At 43.6% G+C, this 21,103-nt stretch overlaps 1 protein-coding gene across 7 annotated transcripts in view; it reads left to right on the plus strand.

The window, feature by feature from the left end:
• AKAP12 (A-kinase anchoring protein 12) overlaps nt 1–21,103 on the plus strand; it is a 159,142-nt gene that overhangs the window by 75,431 nt on the left and 62,608 nt on the right. For all 7 annotated transcript variants that reach the window (XM_053292446.1, XM_053292488.1, XM_053292457.1 and 4 more), the window contains one exon: nt 16,472–16,586. Coding sequence is in view for 1 of the 7 variants with exons in the window: in XM_053292498.1 (XP_053148473.1) it covers nt 16,472–16,586 (115 nt within the window). In the remaining 6 variants the exon portion in view is untranslated. The remainder of the gene's footprint in view (nt 1–16,471; nt 16,587–21,103) is intronic.

Below are 21,103 nucleotides of genomic sequence, written 5' to 3' on the forward strand. Positions count from 1 at the left end.
AAGTTGTATGTACCTGTGTGGATTTCATCTTGTGTTAATGAGCTGGTTCAGGTGATACTTTGCCTGGTCCAGGTGATAAATGTGAGCATGCAAGTCTACCCTCCAATGTGCTGTTCTTTAATCATGTGAGGAGTGGTTCATCAGAACTGCTTTCCTTCATGCAGTTAAAATACTACTTTAAAGTAGCATTTGCACTGTGGGTAGAGGGATGGTCTCCACTGCGAGAAAGACTCGCATGTGACAGTGTGCCCACATATATATCACAGGAGGCAGTTAGTACAAAGTATTGTCCAAACCAGCACAATAAGTAATAAGAATTATTTACAAAGCAAACCCAGGCAGGACTGAATGAAAAGGATTACCAATTCTAATGCATTGCACTGTGCCTATGCTATAGCACTGATATTCCAGAATTTTAATTACGTATTAGACTATATCTGATTGTTTCACTTCTGTTGGATCTGTTCCTGAAGCATGTAATGGCTAAGTCAGCCTCTTAAACCTCTCTTTCAAAATCCTTTAGACCTGGGAGTTACACAGTTTACATAGCATAATAATAAAGTTTATCCGCCTGTTGAGAGAAGGATTTCTGAAATTAATTCTCTGGCATGTTAGTACTAACTATGGTAATTCTGAAATAACTCCAATTGATTTAAATAGAACTTATTTCCAAGTATGTGTGCTTGGGATCGCAACTTAAATTGAATTAATTTTTACATTCATTTGCCAACAGTTGCGACACTCTTACATCCTGATCCTAACTACATTTAGTTGTAAACAAATCCTATTGCCTCCCTCAGGACTTACTTCCCAGAAAATATGTATGATTACAGATTTGATAATACTATATCAGGACTATTGCATTCAGTCCCGTAACATTCCAAAGGGGAACCAAACCTCTCTTCGGAGCTTTGCATGTCTGAGCGCCTCTTTACCCCCAAATTGAATTTTGTTTGTTTGATTTGATGGGATAGGAGGCAGAATGCTGCCACCTTTTTTCATCCTATTGCAGTGCAATTTGCACCTCCACCCCAGTTTGTATTGCCATAAATTGCATTGCTTGAAAGAGTGGAACAACTCCCTGAGGCTGTTCTCCTGATGGGGGAAAGCTGAGCTAAGGAATCCCAGCCCGTTTTCCCCCCATCATGAGAACCACTGGGCCTGTGGGCGAGCCTGGTGCTTCAATGGTGGCTAGCCCGCCAAAGTAGCCCTCCCTTTAAATGTGTTTAGAGTGCTCCGCTAACCCCGTTTTCTTGATTGATGGTCACCGCAGCACAGCAACTCGTGAGGAGACCCCCGACTGGGAGGCTACAACAAGCATCCCCGCCTTGGGGGTCTCCCCAGAATACCCCATGCACTCACGTGGGGCATTCTGCATCTTCCGGAGGCCGAACAGCCCCCAATCCCTGCAGCCCCAACCGACGCCATGACGGAGCCGGTTATCCTGTGGGCAGCTGATCTGGCTGCCCAGGGCTCAACTTCTCATGTGCATGACCCACTCTCCCCGCCTGCTCTGCATACCGATTGTGTGTAGAGCTTTCCTACTTTGTGCTGGGCTCTTGATTTCCTACAATCTTGAAGTAAGAACCTTAATGCATGCCAAGCTCTCCTCTGCCACTATAGGTCTACTGCAAGGGTGTAGTGTCATGGGCATGCAGTGCCCAAATCTGAACTGCGCAGGTGCACAGTTTGGCCAGAGAGCTACAGCACTCGCCCCCTCTGCTCGGAGGCACCCACCCCCTGGAGGCCAACAGAAATAGTGGCAGTGGTGGCAGAGCAAGGGCAGGGGCGGTGGCAGGAGCGGTGGCATGCTTGGGGGCCTCTGGGCCCAAGGACATTTGTCCCTGTCTGTGCAATGGGTGCTTCACCTATGGTCTATTGTGTTCATGTCTCTGATGAGACCAGAGTACTGAGAGCTCTTTTAGATACACCCAAAACAGCCACTGAGCAGTAGCTACTTCAGATTGCTTCCCATGGTGGTTGCCTGTTCATTTAGATTGGGAAGCTTTCTCTGTACTACTACAAATCTTTTTGTGGGGGAGGAGGTCTGTTGTCTGGAAAAGATCCCCTTATCCCACTGATTGGGGGATCTATAAACAAACTCTCTTTATCCTGCTTCTCTGGTGCAACAGATGCCTATGTGTACTCTTCTGGGATCTGTCATCTAAGATTTTAAGCCAGATCTGACCCAGGAGATACATTATTAGGAACTCTCATGGTTTTTGTTTTGCTAATTAGTTGCCCCATGGGGCTTATTTGAATGGTGGTCTGGGAAAGAGAGTTTAACCCTTTCCTCCCATGCCTTTCCCCTAGTTTAAATTCCCTCCCAAACTGTGTGTGTAAGAATGTTGTTCCTTGGACATGGGAGGAAAGGGCTAAACATTTTCTTCCATAGTACCACATCACTAGTCTTCAAAGTATTGGTTCCCCACCTGAAGGCCTTCAGATGTTGCTGAACTACACCTCCCATCAGCTCCAGCTACAATTTATTGTAGCTGGAGATGATGGGAGTTGTAGTTCAGCAACATCTGGAGGCCCCTAGGTTGGGAACCACTGCTTCAAAGCAAGAGCTGCTAATTAGCAAAAATAAATAAAAATGAGATGGGTGCTTAATTTTTGGAGCTGTCTTCTGGAACTGTTAATCACATTAATTTAAATTGCCTATTTAGCAGTATTCACTTAAGTTATTTAATCCAATAATTAAAGTATATAATTTTTTGCAGGATTTGAAGTGTGAAAACACAAAGTTCAGAGGGTACAGAGCAAATGAAATATGCTGCCACTCTATTTCAAAGCTATGAAAGTTCTAAGTGGCCAATTTAAGGTTTATGTTTGATGCCTTTTCCAAGAAGTTTTAGATATTTTTCAAGGAAATCTGGAAAGCTATTTTTCAGTACTAGTGGTAGCAGCTTTCAGCATTAAATCAGTACTTAAACTCACACTTAGAATTACTGGACAGAACTGAAACTAATTTGTCTCTGCCGAAAAGACAGGCATTATAATTACACGGCAAGAGGCTCCCCACCCCCACCCCCAGTCTAGTGGCATGAAGGATTCAGAAACAGCTTGGCAATGTAGAGTTGCTTATTGTATCTTGGCTGGTTTGCCTCCCAACTTCCTCAGAGTTAGTAATGAAGTTAAAACTCTTAACTGCACTTGATCAGTTATCTGCTGCTTACATGAGCCTGGGGATAGTGTGTCATCCTGGTTGAAAAAGGACAGAGGCACTCATTTTCCAACACATGCCATAAACAGCAAGCATTGACGGTCTGTGGCCAAAGGTTTTCCATTAATGGCTCTAAAACAGCCAGTTATTTGGAAGCCCCTGGCATCTTGACAATACTTGTGTGGTTTAATTTAACAAATGTAGCTAGCTCATTTACATTGGCATCTGTGGTCTTCCTGGTTGCCTATAGAACATAGGCAAAGATTGATCAAGCCCTCCATGACAGAACATAAGAGCAGCAGCTTTTGGAAGCCACTAATGGATCAGCCAGGCTCCTGTGACACCAGAGTGGATCAGTGCTAGAGAGAAAAGTCTGAAGATCATGAAGGAGATTGCAAGAATGAGGAGATCAGAGAATGAGAGTTCAAGACCAGTGTGGGATATTTGGCAACACTTGCAGCCTAGAGGCTGTGAACATCGAGTACAAACTGTCTTAAAGTTTACGTGCCTAATGTTACATGTAACACCTCCATAACAGGATAACATATTTCAAACAGAACCAAGTCCAAAACTGAGGATCAGGTATAGAAAAATGGCTACGAAACTGAGCTATAAATCAGGAAGTACCTGATTCAAATATCACCCCTGCCATGAAATCATTAGGTAGACTTAGCTGTTCCCTGTCAGCCTCAGCTGCCTCATCTACAATATGGAAATATTCACCTTACAGCAGATTCTTTATTGTAAGGCCTAGGAGCCAGTGGTGGTTCCCATTGATCCCCAATGCAGCTCTCTAATTACTTATTAGGCTTGTATGAAGCTTTGTTATTAGGCTTGTATGAAGCCCCCTTGGCACTGTGCAGAGATGATCATTCCCATCATGCAGTGCTGCACTTTGCCCAGCACCGGTCAGCTCTTTTAAAGGAAATGAGCCCTCTCAAATTCCAGTACCATCTTGGAAGGCACACGTGGAACGTTTTCCCCATAGAGTTCTATGGGAAAAGCTCTGGGAAGGATGATGCTTCCCAGCAGCTTGTGCATGCCTTCCAAGATGACACTGGACAGAGGCTCAGCAGGTACATTTCTTTTAATGGGCCCTTCCCTCACTCTGAGAAAAGCTCAGCAAGGAGGTCAGTGAGGTAGGAATTGGAATGAATGAAATTCATTCATTTTTTTGCCAAAGTTCTTTTTTTAAAAAAAAATTTAAATTTTATTTTTTGGCATTTATTCATTTTTTGCCCCCACTTGAAAAATAGTGAAGATTATTGCCTTACGGGGTTATTGTAAGGATTACAAAATAATACATATGAAACACTTCAGAACTACTGTACAAATGCTATTACTAGAGTGAGTCCTTTTGAGACCTTATTAAAAAAAAACAGGGACACTGTATTCTCACTGGTGCCTTCAGAAACCCCACCTCCTTGCTGGCCACAGTTTCCATTGATTGACTAAGAGAGTGACCCTCTGCCTTTCTTGGGTGTGCTCTTCCTGCTGCTGCTGTTCCAACCCACTCCATCCATTGTTGTTGTTGTTGTTGTTGCTGCTGCTACTCAAACAGCAGCAACTGGCTCACTTGCTTATTGATTCATCACTGCCACCTGCATATTATCTGGTCTCAAGTAGCCAACTGCATCGAGCTGCTGCTGCTCATCAGTAGGACAAGCCAAGAGCTCTTTGAGGCACCTGCTGTTGCTGCAGGAAGTTCCTACCTGGAGGCCAGCAAAAAAGGCCCTATATACTGGGTTTGGCCCCTGGGCCTTATGTGGTGCAGGCCTGATCTATTGTTATTGATTAGAGAGTATTTTAGATTAGAGTATTTATTTTCTTAATTTTAAATCTGCTTCTGATTTTTAAAGGAAGGATATATTGGCAAATATATTTTTGCCTCTTGCAGAAGCAATTCACAGGGTTTAATGAAATACAAATAACCATGCACAAATGAACCTTGGAAGAGAAAATAAGGAATTAAGAGTAGCTGTAAAGTTCTTGCCCTGGTACTAATTTTTATTTTATTTTAAAGCTACCTTTCTATTGCAATTCAGTGCAACTTCCATGGACGTATAAGGGCCAAACTAGATATTACATGCAGATGCAATAACATTCCCCCACACTTTCCCCCCCTAAACGAAAAGCAATATTGAAAAACTGGAAGCTTGTGCAGAGAAGTGGGGTGAGGGGGGTGGTCTTTCCTGTTTTTCTGTTCAAACTCACCCTTTCCAAAGTATTCCCATCACCCTGGCAGAAAGATATAGATATCCATAGTCTGAAATTCTGGAGAAGTCAAAGCTTGATGCTCATGACTTTTCATAATTTTGGTTGGTCCTAATAAAGGAGCAACCAGACTCTGGGTTTGGGTTTTTTTCTAATGGACCGACACAGCTACCTACAACACCTAAAAGCTCTTTTCACAATCAGTGAGAAGAGCTTCTTGGAGGTCTGCAGGGAGAGTGGTTTTTCCCAACCCTCCCTGCAGACAACCCCTTACTGTTCCCTGGGTGGGCAGATCGCCTGCCCAGATGAGGGGCTGCTCTCCTGAGGGCCACCTGTGCCTCGCCACAGCTTGCCCGGCAGCTCTGAGGGTTGGGCGCAGGGAAGCGCCTCCATGTGGTGCCCCCCAGAACCCCAGCAATGCACTGTGCGAGTGCGTGGTGGATTTCTAGGAGCCCCCCCACCCCCGAGTGTGTCCCGCTTGCGCCCAAAACCTGGGTTAGGCAGCGGGCTACCTAAGAGGGCTCGCCACCCCACTGCCACCAGGAGCTGCACAGCTTCTGGCAGTTCTCATGGTTCTTCCCTAGCCCAGCTTTTGCGGCTCATGAGGAGAGCGTCCTAGAAATATCCTTGGAAGTCATCTAATGTTAACGGACTAAACTTTGTTTGCAAAATGTGGAAGAAATTGGCTGCATACCATTGCAGGGTGTGTGTGTGTAAATGGGGGGGGGGCGCAGTGGGGAGCAAGACAGACCCAACCAGTGGCCTTGAATTCTTTGCTTCTGGGACTTCTGGTTTCCTCAGTGCAGGACTTCAGTTTCATGGGAGTTGGTACTAATTATCCCTCCCTTAGCTGCCTTAGTAACTGTTGCCCACCCAGCTTCCCCTAAGTTCAGTCTGCTAGACTGTAAATATTTGGGGCTGTCTGTTCCAACGAGGGTGCCAGCTGAGGTGGCAGAAACAATGCCTTAGTTTTGAGTACATGACAAATAACAGCTGTGGCAGACTTGCTTGTTTAAACAACTGTGTTCTGATGATGGACTGAAAGCCTGGAAAAATAAACATGCCTCCCATAGATCACTGGAAAACTGCTATATTGCATACAGCAGGAGGGCATATATTTCCTTCCTCAAATGCTTAAAATTTACAAACTATTGGTACATTTAATTATAGGGAAATAAATTGAAAATTGAAATCAATACAAAAATACTCAGTACAAAATACAAAAAATGTGTAACAGCAAATTTTCTAAACAATCATATCCACATAGCCACACGAAAATTACCAAATCCATAATACCACCTTAGTATAAACATTAAAATCCATATAAAATTTTATAGTCCCCAAAATCCAAAAGTGGACTCTACTTGAATAAAAAAAACATTTGTCTTCCTTCTTTCAATCTTATGAATTCTGTTATTTTCATTATTTGAACCACCAACCCAAAACCTTTTTCCACCACTCAATTACAGAGAGAGATTCAGAGTCCTTCCAGTGTCTTGCAATTATCATTTTAGCAGCAGTCAAAAGGCCTGATGTTAGAGTTCTCAGTTTACAGGGGAGATTTACAAAATATCCCAACAGGAGCAGCCGGTGAGGGCAGCACTGAGGGGGCGGGGCAGTGAGAGAGTGAGAGGCACCTTTAAGGAATAATAAGCAGGTGCTTGCCAGCATGTAAGCAGCATGCACAAGCTGCAATCCCGTGGGGGGTGGTGGTGGTGGTGCTATGCCCAGCATGTGGCTGTGGCATGGCCCTAGCCTCTGCGCATGCATGGAGCCTCCACACATGTGTGAGACCAGGGGGGATGCTGCAACCATGCCAGATGCCGGGCAGAGCACCGCCACCCTGCACGGGATTGCAAGCGGAGCACGGCAGTTTGCGGGTGCTACTTACACACTGGTATGCACCTGCTTATTATTCCTTAAAGGTGCCTCTCGCCGCCCCCCAGTGCTGCCCACACCGGCCGCTCCTGCATTCCAACAAAACCACTTCAGGCATTCTTTCATTTATAGTTTTTGCTGTAGGCTCATTATATATTGTATATTATTGTTTTTATAATTTCTTTTATTCTCTCACTCAAGGAACCACTTATATTGCAGGTTTTCATTGCATCATATAAAAATTATATTTTCAACAAATCAAATGCCTTTTCTGCATCTAAAAAAAATAAAAGCTGCTGGAATCCCCCCCCCCCCGATGCAAAATTAATCCAATTCAGTGCTCCTCTAGGTGCTGTAGATATATTTCCTCCTAACAGAAATCCTGATTGATCCTCCTGAATAATAGCTGGAAGGACCAAATTCAGCCTTTGTACCAAAATTAAAGCAAACATCTTATAATCTACATTAAGCATTGAAATTGGCCTGTAGGCACTTACAGTTGAAGGATCTTTTTTGAATTTTGGAATCAGTACTCTATCTTTGAGTGATTCCATGAATCTGGAATTCTTCTATTACCTATACCTTGGTTAAATAATTTAGTCAACGGTAAGGAGAGTTCTTCCTTAAATTGGAGATAGAATTCTGAAGAAAGTCCATCAGGTCCTGGCGATTTATTCAACTTAAAAAATTTAATTTGGGAAGTCATCTCATCTATAGTAACTGGGCTATCACAAAAAGCTCATTGTTGCTCAGAAGTTCTTTGGATTTTTGGAAGCTGTAATTGTTGGAAAAATTCTTTTCTAAGGTACATCATAGAGGCACTGGGGGATAGAGTTTTTTTTAAAAAATTCAGACTAGCTGATCTTGTGCAGAGCATCTGTGCCCCTAGTTCTCCCTGTCTCCTCCTCATCCCTTCAGCCCCAGTTAGTTCTGCCCCCACTTCAGCCCCAGTTAGTTCTCCTTGCCTGGCGACTGGCCGCCGTGGCTGCCACTTCCTCTTTCTGCCTGGTGGCCAGCCTGCTTGCCTGGCCACTGCTTCCTCTCGCTGGCCAGCCTGGCTATCGTTTCCTCTCGCCGCCCTGCAACTGTCAGGCCTGGCCACCACTTCCTCTTGTTGCCCGGCAGCTGCCTGGCCTGGCCACTGCTTCCTCTTGTCTCCCCGCGGCCGCTCAGCCTGGCCGCTGCTTCCTCTCATTGCCCAGTGGCCGCCCAGCTGGCCACTGCTCCCAGTTGCTGCCCGGTGGCCAGCCTGGCTGCTGCTTCCTCTTGCCACTCAGTGGCCTCCTGGCCTGGCCACAACTTCCTCTTGCTGCCCGGCAGCTGCCCGGCCTGGCTGCTGCTTCCTCTCGCTGCCCGGCAGCCGCCCAGCCTTTCTGCTGCTTCCTCTTGCTGGCCGCTTGCCTTCCTCTCCCCTCGTTCTGAAATCTCGCAAGAGCTGCCACGCATGGGATTAGCAACGGGTATGCCATAGAGAAATATATAGCTAGATAGATTCTTGTACTGCTTCATCATTTGAGCTTGTTAGTTTCCCTGTTTCCATTCACTTAACTGTGGTATTAATTTATTCTTACATCATTTAGCTATATAATTAGTCAAGAATTTGTCTGCGCGATTACCGTTCTCAAAAAACTTTTGTCTATTAAACTTAATAGCTTTATATTCCTCTTGTAATTCTAGGGCACTTAACAGAATCTGTTACATTTAGTTATATGGAAATAATTTTAAAAGGATTTACAACTCTTCAAAAATCTTCCTAGATGTTGTTGGGGTTTTTTTGGGGTTTTTTAAGACAATAACTTTTGATTGCATAGTGAAGGTCTGTCCACATGGAACCACAGTTACTCTGTTCACCTTCATGGAGAACCCAGAATAAGGACCAGTCATCTCATCATCCACATGGTTCTTCATATTTAGGGTAGGTCTGCAACACAAGGATTCCAGAGTAGTGTTTCATGCAAGGCTATAACTTCTCTTCCCACCACCATATTCACCAACCTGCCTCAGTTACTAATTCAGAAACATTTTACTCCAGACTGAGATACACATTTCCAAAGATTATTTTGTCCCTTCAACATCCTTTATAACTCTGATCCATTGCCCCAGTCCTGCTAGGAGGCATTCATATACAGAAACAGACTTCCATTCAGACCTGTTTAGCTCGATGAGCAGCTGTGTGTGCAAAGAGGTACCTCATGCACTCTTCTAGCCCACTCTAGAAGCTAGGGTTGCATAAAGTTCCAGAGAAACTTTATATCACCAGCAAGATGTTTAGCAAGGGGAGCAGGGGTGGGGGTTGGATTTATTCTCCCTCCAGCTTCTAAGCAGCTCATGGGTGGTGTTACAGCCAGTTGTCTCACTAGGGCTGTGCACATGCAGCAGGGTGGTCAGTGTCTGGACACATCATGTGGGTTCCTTTGTTACTACAAGAGGAATCTAGGATTATTATTATGTGTAAATATGCCTAGAATTGGAAACAAGATTGCCCGGTCAGTATCTGAAACCTTTGAGACTATGAGAGGATGCAGACATGACATTTCCTGCCCCGCTGCTCTGCTTGGCCTCCTGCCTGTCCTCCTCTTATTCCTGCTGCAACAAGCAAAGGGAAGAGAAAGAGTGAAGTGTGATATTTTGCTCAGCAAGGATTTGCTTGCTCCTATAGACTTTTTTGTTGCTATTAAAACTCTTAGCAGTGACAGAGATGTTTGCAAATTAGCCACTTAAATGTTTTACTTTTCTCCCTACAGACAGTCTTTTTTTGATATCAAATGTATTCTTTTCTTCTGTGGAATATAGACATTTATTTGCATTGCGCATTTAACATAAAATATGTTAAAATATTAAAAAATAAAATAAAATAAATTTAGAGGCCTCTATATCTATGTGGTTGCTAAGAGGAGAGGAGAGCTGGTCTTGTGGTAGCAAGCATGACTTGTCCCCTTAGCTAAGCAGGATCAGCCCTGGTTGCATATGAAAGGGAGACTAGAAGTGTGAGCACTGTAAGAGATTCCCCTCGGGGATGGAGCCACTCTGGGAAGAGCAGAAGGTTCCAAGTTCCCTCCCTGGCTTCCCCAAGATAGGGCTGAGAGGGACTCCTGCCTGCAACCTTGGAGAAGCTGCTGCCAGTCGGTGAAGACAACACTGAGCTAGATAGACCAATGGTCTGACTCAGTATATGGCAGCTTCCTATGTTCCATTTTCCTATGACAGTGACTTGACAGCACTTAATCAATCAGTCACTTGATTCTATGGTAGATGTTATGCTCTATGGTAGATAGACCAAACACTATATTCTGCTAGTTTTTTAAATTGTTGCAGGGGGGAAATGTAATGGCTTGGAGATTTTGATTGATTGATTGATTGATTAAGTGCCGTCAAGTTGTTGTTGACTCCTAGCAACCACATAGATAGATTCTCTCCAGGATGATCTGTCTTCAACTTAGCCTTTAAGGTCTCTTAGTGGTGCATTCATTGCTGTTGTAGGCTTGGAAACACCTTTGTTTAATTTATTCTTGTAATTTCTAGTGAACTGCCATCCTGTAATCTAGAATAAAATAATCTAAACTGAAATGGTTACTACATTGCCACTTAAAGAATGTTTGATGTGACAAGGTATTGTGCAGCTGAGTGCTGAGTAATCTGTCAACATACACTTTTTAACAGTGGGGAAAAATATTTCAGTGTGCCGTTTAGTTTAATCAGTTGTTCGGACAGCTGGATCTGGCTTATTTTAGTAATCTTGAGCAGGACCAATGTAGAAGGATTAAGGCAATGATGCAAAATTAGCATTAATGCATTTAGGCCTGGTATGTGGAATCCTTGGAATGGATCTGAGTCAGGTGAAATGAATGTTGGGAATGACAGTGATTAGAAATAGAGGAAGAGTTAGCCACATGGTTCATGGTTCTCTGAGAATAATGGGCAAAACTTGTTACATTTTGTCAGCATGCTAATAATATAGTCTTGGAAACTCAGCAATTTTGGATGTTATTTATGAGCAAACAGTTGATTCAGTTAATTTGTAGTGGTTACATCCAAAATAAGTGGAAGGAAGTTCACAGAAGCATGTTTGTGGAAGTAGACTTATTAGCCCACTACAGCTACTCTTGGTGGACAGGGCCCCCTCAAGACCAGGATAGCATGTGGCATGGGAGACTGCAAGGGGAGGGGGAAATCCATCATAACTGGGCAGAAACGGTTCACCTGGGTCATGGGCAGCTAGCTTGGAGGATGCACGACTAGGGGGATATCAGTCAGGGGACAAATCAGCAGCCAAAGGTAAGGAATATACTGTGCAGGCCCAGAAACAATGCGACTTTGATATTAAGGCAAGTCTGGTTTCAGGCAGGAATTTCTTATGCTCTTCCTGTTTAGGAAGAGAACCAATGACTGGTCTCACTGGGTAGGGTCAGACTAGGGCTCTTGAGGTCTCCAGGGCTGCTGCAATGCAGTAACTTGCCCCAAGTGGTAGCAGTATATGGAGTCTTGGTCTAAGCAGAACCTGACAAGAGGCATCTTGCAGAACCAGAAGTTCTGCTTGGGTGAGGTGCTTTCTTCCAATATTGGTGGGCTCCCCCTCCCTCTGCACCCCCTCGTACCTGATGCCATCCTGTTCCTGATGGCTCCCAACCCTTAGGAGCAGCTTTTGCAGGGGCAGTGGGGGTGGGCGGTGGCACAGAGTACTACAGAGGTGAGAAAGGAGCGGGAAATTTCCCTTCTGTGATATTCCTTCTACTTGCTGTTTGGATCCAACCCAATGTATAGGTGGTGAACTAACTTGATGCTTCATCACCCTTTCTTGTGGAAAATGTCAACAGAAAGGAAGTAAAAGTGTAGTCTTTGTGTATTCTGTTGACATGGCAAGAGCGTGAGCATTATATCACTGGAGATGGGTTACGAATGAGTATGCCGGAGGCAATAGCGGCTGGTGAGAGCACCGCCAGGGGGTGGCAGCACAAGAGGCAGCTTTAAGCGTAAACCAGTAGATGCTTACCTCTGTCACTACCATACCTGAAAGCTGCTCTGAGCATTGCTGTGCCACACAGCACCTCCTGCAGTGGGGGATCGGCTCTGCCTGGCAGAGGCCCGATCCCCCGCCACAGGAGGTTCTGGGCCTTATGCCGCTGCTTGGAGCAGCTTTCAGGTACGGCAGTAGTGGAGGTAAATACCTACTAATTAATGCTTAAATATGCCTCTCGCCACCCCCCTGGCAGCGCCCACACCAGCTGCTACTGGCTGGAGGGAAGGTGAGTATTAGCGGTTAGCTTATTTTAAGAGGCCTAATGCAGCACGGCATTTAGGACAGGGCTTGACAAATTTCAAGTGCCAGGCAGCCGGGACACCTAGAAATTCAAGATTAGGATATTAAGAGGTAGGGCTATTTAATAAAATCTGTATCGCAGGAACCCCTGTTTCTGTTCTAAGTATGTTACATATAAAGGGAATGAGGAGTCCATTCCCCACCCCCATCCCACATAATGTCCGTCATTAAGTCCAGTAATTTTTTCAGGTGTCTATTGTGTGGCTCCCAAATTTTGGGGCTGGCTCCTTGAAGAAAATTTTGTCAGGTCCTGATTTAACATTGATTATAATTCCGTCATATAAATGGTGGTTTTCTTAATTCCACAACTGAAAGATACAAACAATAAGGTCAATCACGCAACCCAAATTCCTGGGGCCAGGGAGGGCTGGAAGAAGGCAGGAATATACCTACTTTCTCCCATATGGGTACACGCTGTCCAGTGCTCCATTGAGCCACATGCCCACATGATTGGTGTGGCAGAGATTTCTGCACAAGGGATCTGGAGGAAGGAGTCCTTCTTTTGGAGTAGGAAGCATCCCACAATGCATGCACGGGCAGCAGAGAGGCTGCCCATGTCAGGGCAACAGCTCCCAGCTTCCTGGCCCCTCTATAGGCAGCACTCTGTTGCTGAAAGGGAGCTGGGATGCTGGGAGCTGCTGCACACAGCCCTGATGGCACACCCTATGGGGACTGTAGAGGTAAGAAGGGGCTACTCACCTTTTACCTTGGTTAAAACCAAAGTTAACGGATGGGATAACTCTACTTCTTCTTATTATTATTATTAATAAAAATATTTTAAAATATTTGTACCCTGCTCCTCCAGTACACTACCGCTCGGGGCAGCTCACAACAATAAAATAGATACAGTATATACAATAAAAGTAATAAAATTAACCAAATTAAGTAAACAAGTTAAAAGTCAGGTTAAAAACCACAATCAATATTAAGTTTCAAATTAAAAGTTATTTTAAAAGCTAAAAATTGAGAATTATAAAAACTAAAGAACCTACAAGATATAAGAACCTACTTCAGAGTGGCTCCTTTGCATGGCTGTGTGAATGACCTTAATATGTTTTTGGACAGAGTATTGAATTTGCTTGTGGAAGATCCAAGTTCAAATCCCTAGTCCTATCATGTAACTCAATGAGGCGAGTCTCACGATCGGTGAGACCCGCCTTCAGAGGGTTTGTGGGGATGCAGCCCCCCCCCCCAGATGATCCCCAGACAGCCTTGGGTGGCCGGATCAGCCACCCACATGATTGATTGCTGGCTCCGTCAAGGAGCCAGCTGGGGCTTTGGGGATCGAGGGCTGTGTGGCCCCTGGAAGTTGCAGGATGCCCCACACAAGTGCGTGGGGCATCCTGGAGAGTCCCCCAGGGTCGGGAGGTTTGTTTCAGCCTCCCGCCAGTGCTCTCCTTAGGTGTTGCCACAGCACAGCGCTGCGGCGCGGCAATACATGATCAAAAGGACGGGGTTAGCGGAGCGCTTGCTCTGCTAACCTCAGTTAAGGGGAGGGGGAATTAGGAGGGTTAGGAATTAGGTTTAGGAATTAGGAGGGTTTGCTGCCGGGAGCCACGCGGCTCCTGTGGCAGCAGACGATCAGCAAAAAGCGGGCTAGGCTCCCTTAGCCGGCTTTTTGCTGATCATGAGAATCTCCTCAATGAGTGGCTTTGGACAAGTCTGTCAACTAAAACTACCTGACAAGATTTTGTGAGGATAAAATGATGCAAGGATCAGCTATAACTCTCCTCGACCCAAAGAAGGGGAAAATCTAAGTAAATGAGGTCAGACTGGCATGGAATTATCTTTTTAAATCCTCTTTTCCATGTTGTTCATTCTTTCTTTGAGCTTCTCACCCATGTCCCAGAACATTTTCTTTGACTCTGACCAAATAGAATTGAGAACACTGCTTAATAAACTAGACATAATTGGACTAAATTGCAGCATAGATCCTTCCAAGAAACGAGGCAGTTAATGTGAGTGAAAACTAAAATTAGAAGCTCTGAGGTACTAATGCAGTGAGACAGACTGCATTGACCCACAAAGTTAGTACTGTGAGAGAGTGTATTCTTGTAAAAAGAGTCTATGTATCTTTAATAAGGAAAGATTTCTTTTGGAAAGTAAATAAGCTGTCACAAGCTTTGCCTCTTTGTATGTTCTTCAATAATAAGAAAATAATCAATACATTCTGACTTTTTTCTTCAAGTTTGCACTGTCTTTATACGTTACATTGCTAGTCTGCCTGTTTCCAAGAGGTCAGGGTGGCTTACAGGTGATATAAACAAAAGTTATATAACAGTAGTCATCATGCTTTAGTGTATGAATTTGCTGGTCCTACTTGGTGCATATATGCTTTTTGTAAAGTATCCCAGCCATTTTTTAGCATCTCAAGGGGTCATAAGGCTAGTGTCCCTGAGTGGCCACTTATGAATATTTTGCATGGAAGCACTGCTGTGTAGGAGATTGCCACTCATGATTATCACACCTTCCTGCCCCACCTCACCCCCGCATGTACACTTTCTGGGAAACATGATTGGCTATAGCTTCCCAGTGCATGTAAATGCTGGAAATTAGGATTCACATGTGATCATAATGCTTGATTTACATCACGTTTTCAGTTTTTCCAGCACAAAAGAGTTTACATTAAATGCTTGCGTTTGGGGACCCACCCCCTTTTTTTCATTTTAGTCTTTTCATTTGTCTCTTGCACTTCCTATCAGTTATGAATAACTAACTTCAAATAGATGAGAATCACTTAGATGCACACCCAGGGTGGGTTTCATAAAATTATTTTAAAATGTGATGGTTTCCTTAGGCTAAACTTTAAAATACATTCTTACTTTGTAAATTTTGTAAGGTAGACTCACAACCTTCTTACGTAGTTTTGTTACATTCTTCACATTAGTATGTCAGTCTGTTACAGAAACAAGGAACTTTTGGGGGGGGGCGGAATAGCTTTTCCATTTTACAAAGCTACTAACATTTGTCTTTGGACTAAATATTCATAAGACACAGAGAATAAATTGCAACTGCTTCTGGAATTCCCCCTATTTCTCCAATTAAGAATCATATCTCATGTTGAGCAAGTTGATCTGTTCCTTGATTTTTCTATTTGTATTTAGGACTTGTATTTAGGTTTTAATGATGTCGGGTGAAAGGACAAAGTGGGGGGAAAGGAGGGAAGGAAAAACCCAAAGATGCTGAATAAGTGGATAATAGCTATTCTGTAAGGTCTGGCGCATTTCAAGCATCTGTTCTTATTCAGAGGAAAATATATTCTTATTCTCTTTAGTGGAAAATGCACAAAGATTCCTTCTGGTGCAATTTCTAGTAAAGAGAGTAAGAATATATTTGCCTCTGAAGAAGAGCACACGCCTGAAACATGTCGGGCCTTACAGAATAAAATTATTATCCACTTATTCAGCACCTTTGGGTTTTCCTTCCCTCCTTTTTTCCGGTTTTCTGGTGCTGCGTCATCCCCCCCACACACACACCCCTTTCCCCTTTGTGCCCTTGGAGAACCCTGGCAGGGTGCGGGGCCTGGGGTAAATCAGCCAGTGCAGGGCCCCCTTCTAGTTAATTTTAATGGCAGCTACAAAAGTGGGGCCCACGTGGTTGCCCTGTCTGCCCTGCCTCTGTCTGCCCTGCCTTATGGATAACCCAGTGGTATACTTTTAGAAAAGTTCAGTTTCTGCAGCAGCTGTCATGGCTGATTTTTTTTTTAAAAATGTGACGCTTCTAATAAGTTTACATTTTCAAAATGATAACACACATACATTTCTAAAAGTATGTGTTTATCTTACTGTATGAAGAAAATTAGAAATGGGACATTCCTTCCATCTGAAGGTCTTACATTCCTGACATAGTTGTTTCTCCTTCTTTTCTCTCTCTGTTCTCAACCTTGACCAATGCAGCTTTTACAGAAGAATGGACAGATATCCACGGCTAATGGAATTACAGAAGACCCGGTGGAGCTCAACCTCAAGCTGGAGGAGCTGAATGGACAGCAGGGAGAAGTTGGAACAGATGGTAAGGAGATTTCTACAATGACAGAAGAGGTTTTCTAGAACTATGGTTAAAAACAAGCATTACCGTATTTTATGGACTATAAGACTCACTTTTTTCCTCGAAAAATATCCGCCAAAATTCAGGAGCGTCTTATATGTTTTAACAGTTTAATATGTTAAAACTCTGAAAAACTGGATTAAAATTAAGGTGCGTCTTATAGTCCGTAGCGTCTTATAGTCCGTAAAATACGGTATTCTGGGACTCCAGTTTCTTCTTCTTCTCCAGATTAGATAGTGTACAGTTTCCAGTTTATTAAATCTCTGATCCAGATATTCTTATGGGAAGTCCCCCTGCCCAAATAGATGATTGGCAGAGACAGAGGGCTGGATAGTACTTTGACTGACAACCTATTGGAAGAGAGAGATTCCTGGATTCAGCACGATCAGTGCTGTTGTTGATTCTTTGTAATTCGAAGGGCCCAAACCATTCCTAGCATGGGTGTAGTACACTCATGGAGATATTTTCCACAGGACTCAAGAGAGTTCTATTTCCCCCATCCTTTTCTCATGTGCATGTATGGGTCATTCTTCATCCAGCCCGTTGTCTCTGCATCAAGCAAGTTACTTGTGCTCTGGTAACTTACATTACACATGGAGGAAGTGCTGATTGGGAATATGGGATGTGAACATGGAACTTCCATCCTATGCAGTGGCTCCTCGTTGCTTGTGTACACACTCGTGCATAGGAATAAAGAGGGAAGAAGAGGGATGGGGGGGGGACGACAAAGATGTATTGAGCCTTGTGGAATTTCTTTGTGCATAGGTACTATGGATGCTATGCCTGCACTTGGAATTACTTGAGCCGGATATATCTGAAATTCCCTGTATTTTCATTCCACACTCCATTCATAACATTGTTAGCTAATATCTGTAGAGAGGACTGAGACAAGACATTGATGCTGTGAGGAAAACTGTCAGCAAATTTGTCCACATAAAATTAACCTTTGTTTTCAAGGATTTATTGTGGCTTCCTCTAGCAGACAAGCAAACCAGTTGTCAAAAAGTCCGAATAACTCTTAAGAATTCCTGAATCATTGTGTGAATGCTTTGGTATTTTTACATTTCTTTGGATATTCCCAAGTGGACTACTTGTCTGCTTAACTGGAGAAGACCTGGACACTAATAGGATATCCTCTCACTTTTAGATAGTTACTATGCCTGATCACACTTTTTTTTGCTTCTGGGCCAAAGCCTCTTGCATAATATGTTCATGATCTTATCTCTTAATACCAAAAAGTGGCCCATACACACATAGATCTGAAAGTATCTTAGGTCAAGCATGAAGTTTTGTTTCATTGTAAAAGCCACTAGTAGAAACTCTCAAAGAATTTATTTAATCCACTGCTACTCACTCCAGCCATTCATCTGTATCCACATCTAAGGTTTTATCTATCACTTTAGTACTGTGATCTGGCAACCATAAGCAAGCAGCAAGGCCAAAAAGTCAGTGGGGTGTATGTATGGTAAATTTCACACACTGATTTGAACCAGCCAGATATTTTTAACTGCAGGCTTCTAGTTGTTGATATATTTATCCATGTCCTGTTTTTCTGCACTGATACTGCTTTTTTAAAAAAAGCCACACAAGCATTTCATATAGTAGTAGTAACATTTTTCCTTTGTCGTATTTTTGTATTTCTGGCTATTACAACACAACCAATTGCTAATTACCTCCAAGAAAGAACTTATATTTTGGTGTGTATATATAAGGGAAACTAAAAATAAAATAGAAAGTCTGTGTTTCTTTACTCTTTTCCCCACATCTGCCTCAAAAGGACTCTCTCTCTCTTTCCCCCCACACAAACACACAACGTTTCATCTCCCCCATTGTTTAGACTGAGTTTTTTTCTTTTCTTCAGGAGGTATTTGATTTAGAGGCAAACATTTTAAAACATTTGCATGCCCATTCACAGTTCTTAAAAGTTATTCGGTGTTGGTTTCATAAGAAATGTTGTGTTTCTCCATTTGTATATAGAAAGAAGGAAGTTTGTGGGAATGATAGAAAGCAAAGCCCCTATTAATACGATTTCTTTTTTATGTTCTGTGTTTAGAAAAACAATGAATTGTTTGTAGTATGGAGGCAGAAAAGTCTGGGTTTGATGTGAGTCAGAAAGGGAAAGGGAAAATATGCTGGACAGTCCCATGCACAGGACTGTGGGCTGTGTTAAGCTGAAGCATTTGAACGAAGCCAGTTTTATCCTGTTGATTACGGCAACTTTAAATAAAGTATTTGGGATCCAGGGGGGGATCCAGGAAATTACAGGCCAGTTAGCTTAACCTCTGTGCCAGATAAATGGATGGAAAGCATAATTAAGGACAAAATTGTTAAACATATAGAAGAACAGGCCTTGCAGAAGGAGAACCAGCATGGCTTTTGCAAGGGAAAGTCTTGCCCCACTAACTCCTTTTGGAGTTCTTTGAGTATGTCCACTGGTGTGAGAACAAAGGTGATCCAGTTGACATAATATACCTGGACTTCCAAAAAGCTTTTGACAAGGTTCCTCATCAAAGACTCTTGAGAAAACTTAGCAGTCATGGGATAAGGGAACAGGTTCATGTATGGATTGATAACTGGTTGAAGGACAGGAAACAGAGTAGGAATAAATAGGCAGTTCTCTAAAAGGAGGGAAGTAAGAAGTGGGGTCCCTCAGGGATCTCTATGGGGACCAGTGCTCTTTAACTTGTTCATAAATGATCTAGAAGTTGGGGTAAGCAGCAAAGTGGCCAAATTTGCAAATGACACTAATTTATTTAGGGTACTGAAATCCAAAGCAGATTGTGAGGAGCTCTAAAAGGATCTCCAAACTGGGCGAGTGGGCGACAAAATGGCAAATGCAGTTCAATGTAAGCAAGTGTAAAATGATGCATATTGGGGCAAAAAATTCCAACTTCACATATACATTGATGGGGTCTGAGCTGTCAGTGACTGACCAGGAAAGAGATCTTGGGGTCATGGTGTACAGACACGTGTCGACTCAGTGCTGTGAAAAAGGCCAATTCTATCCTAGGAAGATAGGAAGGTGATTGAAAATAGAAATGCTAATATTATAATGCCCTAATACAAATCTATGGTGTGGCTACATTTGGAGTACTGTTTGCCGTTCTGGTCACCGTATCTTAAGAAGGACATTGTAGAACTGGAAAAGATGCAGAAGAGGGCAACCAAAATGATCAGGGACCTGGAGCACCTTCCTTATGAGGCAAGGCTACAGCATCTGGGGCTTTTTAGTTTGGAAAAGAGGCAACTATGGGGAGACATGATAGAGGTGTATAAAATGATGCATGGAGTAGAGAGAGTGTCAGAGAGCAATTTTTCTTCCTCTCTCACAATGCCAGAACCAGGGGTCATCACATGAAACTGAAGGCTGGGAAATTTAGGACCAACAAAAGGAAGTACTTCTTCACACAGCACGTAATCTATGGAATTCTCTGCCATAAGATCTGGTGATGTCTAAAAACTTGTATGGCTTTAAAAAGGACTTAGACAAATTCATGGAGGACCTGTTTATTAATGGCTACTAATCTGATGGCTATAGGCCACCTCCAGCCTTAGACGCAAGATGCCGCTAAATACCAGTTGCAGGGGAGCAACAGCAAGAGAGGGGGCATGTGCTCACCTCTTGCTTGTGGACTTCCCAGAGGCATCTGGTGGACCACTGTGTGGAACAGGATACAGGACTGGATTGGCCTTGGGCCTGATCCAGCAGGGCTGTTCTTATGTACTCTGGCTTGGTAGGGAATGTAAGGGATGACAGTGTATAATAGAGGTGTGCAGATCGATTTCCTAGCGAATTGATCCGCTGCAAATTGTGAGCGATTCACTGATTTGTTCGTGAATTGAATTGTCCCTTGGATAAAGGGGCTGATTTGATTGTGAATCAAATCACACACCCAATTTGATTGTGAATCAAATCACCCTCGATTTGATCATGAATCAAATCACCCCCCGATTTGTGCAGATCGATTAGCTAGCAATTCATTTAGTGGATGCCATTTCATCTCTGTGTTTTTCGATCACTGATTGGTCTCCTGGCACTGACTTCCAATTGACTTGAGATCTCCTTGCTTCTTGGTTGGCTAGTTGTCTTTCAAATCAAGTGTTTTTGCAGGGGCAACTGTGCCCCATTGGCTGGGTGGGATGGAGGCCAAAGGAGGGAGTTTCAAAATGTATAGAAGGGCCTGCTTGGACGCAGGGAGAGCCATTGCTTTTTTGCCTCTGGAGAGGAAAGAACTGAAGAACTGTGAGACTGAGACAGACTGCAGCAGAACAGCAGCACTGAGGAGAGCAGAGAGACCATGGTCAGGGCCTGCCCTAAAAAAGAAACAGAGTGCCTGGTCGGTCTCCCTTTTAAAAATCTTCAACCTTTTTAATTGCAGAGCCTGCCAACTGTTTTATTCCCTCCCCGCCACCCGCCCCCCCCCGCTGCCACCATCCCTTTGTTTCCAGCAGCACCAGTGCCTTTAACTGGGTGCTGCTTG

The sequence above is a fragment of the Hemicordylus capensis genome, chromosome 1 (assembly GCF_027244095.1).
Source record: "Hemicordylus capensis ecotype Gifberg chromosome 1, rHemCap1.1.pri, whole genome shotgun sequence".
Lineage (NCBI taxonomy): Eukaryota > Metazoa > Chordata > Lepidosauria > Squamata > Cordylidae > Hemicordylus > Hemicordylus capensis.